General features: G+C 43.3%; 1 protein-coding gene across 4 annotated transcripts in view; it reads right to left on the bottom strand.

Annotated features, from left to right (window-relative positions):
• The window catches only part of p2rx7 (purinergic receptor P2X, ligand-gated ion channel, 7), a 6,828-nt gene that overhangs the window by 410 nt on the left and 3,918 nt on the right, over nucleotides 1-2,500 (bottom strand). For 3 of the 4 annotated variants that reach the window (XM_077521720.1, XM_077521721.1, XM_077521722.1), the window contains exons 8-13: nucleotides 2,462-2,500; nucleotides 2,311-2,401; nucleotides 2,153-2,218; nucleotides 1,851-1,955; nucleotides 1,627-1,734; nucleotides 1-1,117 (exon numbers count right to left, since the gene is read on the bottom strand). The exon at nucleotides 1-1,117 is cut by the window's left edge and continues 410 nt beyond it; the exon at nucleotides 2,462-2,500 is cut by the window's right edge and continues 98 nt beyond it. In XM_077521720.1, coding sequence (XP_077377846.1) covers nucleotides 665-1,117; nucleotides 1,627-1,734; nucleotides 1,851-1,955; nucleotides 2,153-2,218; nucleotides 2,311-2,401; nucleotides 2,462-2,500 — 862 coding nt within the window. In that variant the 3' untranslated portion in view covers nucleotides 1-664. Of the gene's footprint in view, nucleotides 1,118-1,626; nucleotides 1,735-1,850; nucleotides 1,956-2,152; nucleotides 2,219-2,310 lie in introns of all 4 variants that reach the window. The other variant, XM_077521719.1, reaches the window with a different exon arrangement.

Here is a 2,500-nt window from a genome sequence, read left to right as displayed (position 1 = left end):
AATAAGGAACGATCCCAAATAAAGAGAAAGCAAGAGAATTGTCAGAACATCTTTGCCAGTTTGTAACAGACAACTCTGATCTCCTTGCTTTGAGTAAAAACCAAAAGTCTTGTCTTCTCATCCTTGTTTATGTGTGTAAACCTAACAGAAACCTTTAAATAATTGCAGTTTACATCCTCAACTACATCAAATAATCATTTCCACCCACCATGACATGCCATAACCTGCCCTGATACTTGACAAGCCTTGATACATCATTGTGTGCTGCAGCCGTCGATGCAACCTACGTCCTCCATGCCGCCGCTCCTGACATTTACCAGTCAGCCCACCACCACCAACCAACCTCACCCCCGAAGTCTAGTCTATACTTTAGTCTAATTTCAGTCCGGTGAAAAATGTGTCTTGACAAAATTATTTTTGTTTAGTTTTTGGCAATGAAATTACCACAAGCATGCATCCCTCTTTGGAAATCATTTTCTTTGGCGCCACTGTGTCAAAACAATTATAGGTCAATAATTGGGGGGGGGGGACTACATTGTTTTATGTATACTATTTAAATTGACTTATGCTTCTATTCATATCTGGGAATGTTCATCAAATCTAAATTGGAGCGCCATTTCAAAACAAACAAAATCCATACAAATAGTGCGGTCTTGTCCCTCAGTTACATCTCTGCTTCGCTGGGCAGCGCAAATCCGCCGTATCGTCCGTCCGGACTGGGGAAGGCCTCCCGGATCCTCAACACGCAGCAGCGCGGGATGGCAGGGTGGGCATCGGCCGGCGGGACGCCCAACCTCCAGGCCGCGTACTGGCGGTAGGCGCAACGGCGTAGCGCGGCGGCGCTGGGCGGCATCCGGGCGAGGGGATCCCGGTAGAGGAGCAGCGCCTCCAGCAGGGGGCGATGGAGCGCGAGCTTGTCGAAAAGTGTCGACGCGGCCACGCAGGCGCCTTCGCTGCTGTGGCGACAGCACAGCTCCTCTTGCGGGAGAGGGGAGGGACTGCAAGCACCGCACTTGCACCAGCTGGGTGGACGGGGGCGGGCTTTGGAGAAGGCGGCGAGGGAGATCAGGGGGTCAAGAGGGAGGCAGAGTGTGGCCGTCATGTGCCCTATGTCCTCCTGGTTGGACAAAAGAGGAGATTTCAGGGCAAAACCAGTTGATACCATGCAAGTCGGAAAAGGTTTAACAGTGAATAGATTTGTAAGATATGATTTTTATAATTCATTTATATAAATATTTTTATTTTTGTTAAATTATTTTTTATTTTACCTGTCGTGCCTGACTGCTAATGGTCTTGACGTATTCATGAGTTTTATATAAATATTTGTATTCTTTTATTTGATTTTTATTTAACCTGTCGTGCCTGAACGCTAATGGTCTTGACGTATTTGATTTTATTATTTATATAAATTTTATTTATTTATTATTTAATAAATTTTTATTTTACATGTCGTGCCTGAATGCTGATGGCCTTGATGTATTTATGATTTTTATTATTTTTATATGAATATTTTTATTTCTTTTTGTTCATTTTTATTTCACCTGTCGTGCCTGAACACTAATGGTCTTGACATATGATTTTTATTATTTATTTTTATATAAATATTTGTATTATTTTTTATTTTACCTGTCGCGTCTGAACGCTAATGGTCTCGACATCCTGCAAGCGTTTCTTATGGGACATTTTTACCAGACGGATGTCGTCCTCATCCACGTACGACACACACAGGATGCACTGAAACAGCACGAGAATACACACAAAAAAAAACAAAAAAAAACACAAAAAAACAAACAAACAAACACGCCACCTTAATTAAATATGCGACGCGACATCACATAAGCGCGTCAAACCTCTTTCTTGTCGGGGACAGACTCCACTTTCCTCTCCGAGTAGTTCTGTCCCTCCTCGGCTGCGTAGCAGCTGGTTCCGATCAGCCAGTCCAGCAGAACCGTCGTCTGCAAGTGCAGGTGACGACGTCTGAATTCACAAAGTGTTGCGTTCTTGTATGCTCTTACTTTATTTTGTAAGATGGAACCCAGGGGTGAGCAGCAGATACAATAAAAACAGCCCCGGAATTGAGCCCAGTGGAACACCAAGCAATGATCACCTGCCTGCCAAGTGAGGATCACGTGGGGATATGGAGTGATCTTACCAGAGCATAGTAGGACAATGTTGAGCCGATGTAGATGATGAGCTGAATGAAGCTGAACTTTCCTGCCTGGAAGTTCAAACGTACCTTATAAGATGTTCAATTTAAAAAAAAATAAAAAATAAAAATAAAAAATCGACAATAGTAATAACAAGTGTAACCTGTCCAAAGACCATGATGTCAAAGCGGATGCCAAAAGCTTTATAAAGTGTCCTCTCCTCCACGCCGTCCACCGTCTTGTACTTTGCAAACCTGACAGACAAATATTTCATAATCACGTTCAGGAATAAAAGTTTGACCCTTGATTGGTACCTGAAGTTGAATCCAGGGTAGAGGGTCTTGTTGCTTTCC

This window comes from Festucalex cinctus, chromosome 5 (genome assembly GCF_051991245.1).
Source record: "Festucalex cinctus isolate MCC-2025b chromosome 5, RoL_Fcin_1.0, whole genome shotgun sequence".
Classification (NCBI taxonomy): Eukaryota; Metazoa; Chordata; class Actinopteri; order Syngnathiformes; family Syngnathidae; genus Festucalex; species Festucalex cinctus.
The sequence above is the reverse complement of the archived record's forward strand: the minus strand, read 5'-3'. Positions and strand labels throughout refer to the sequence as shown.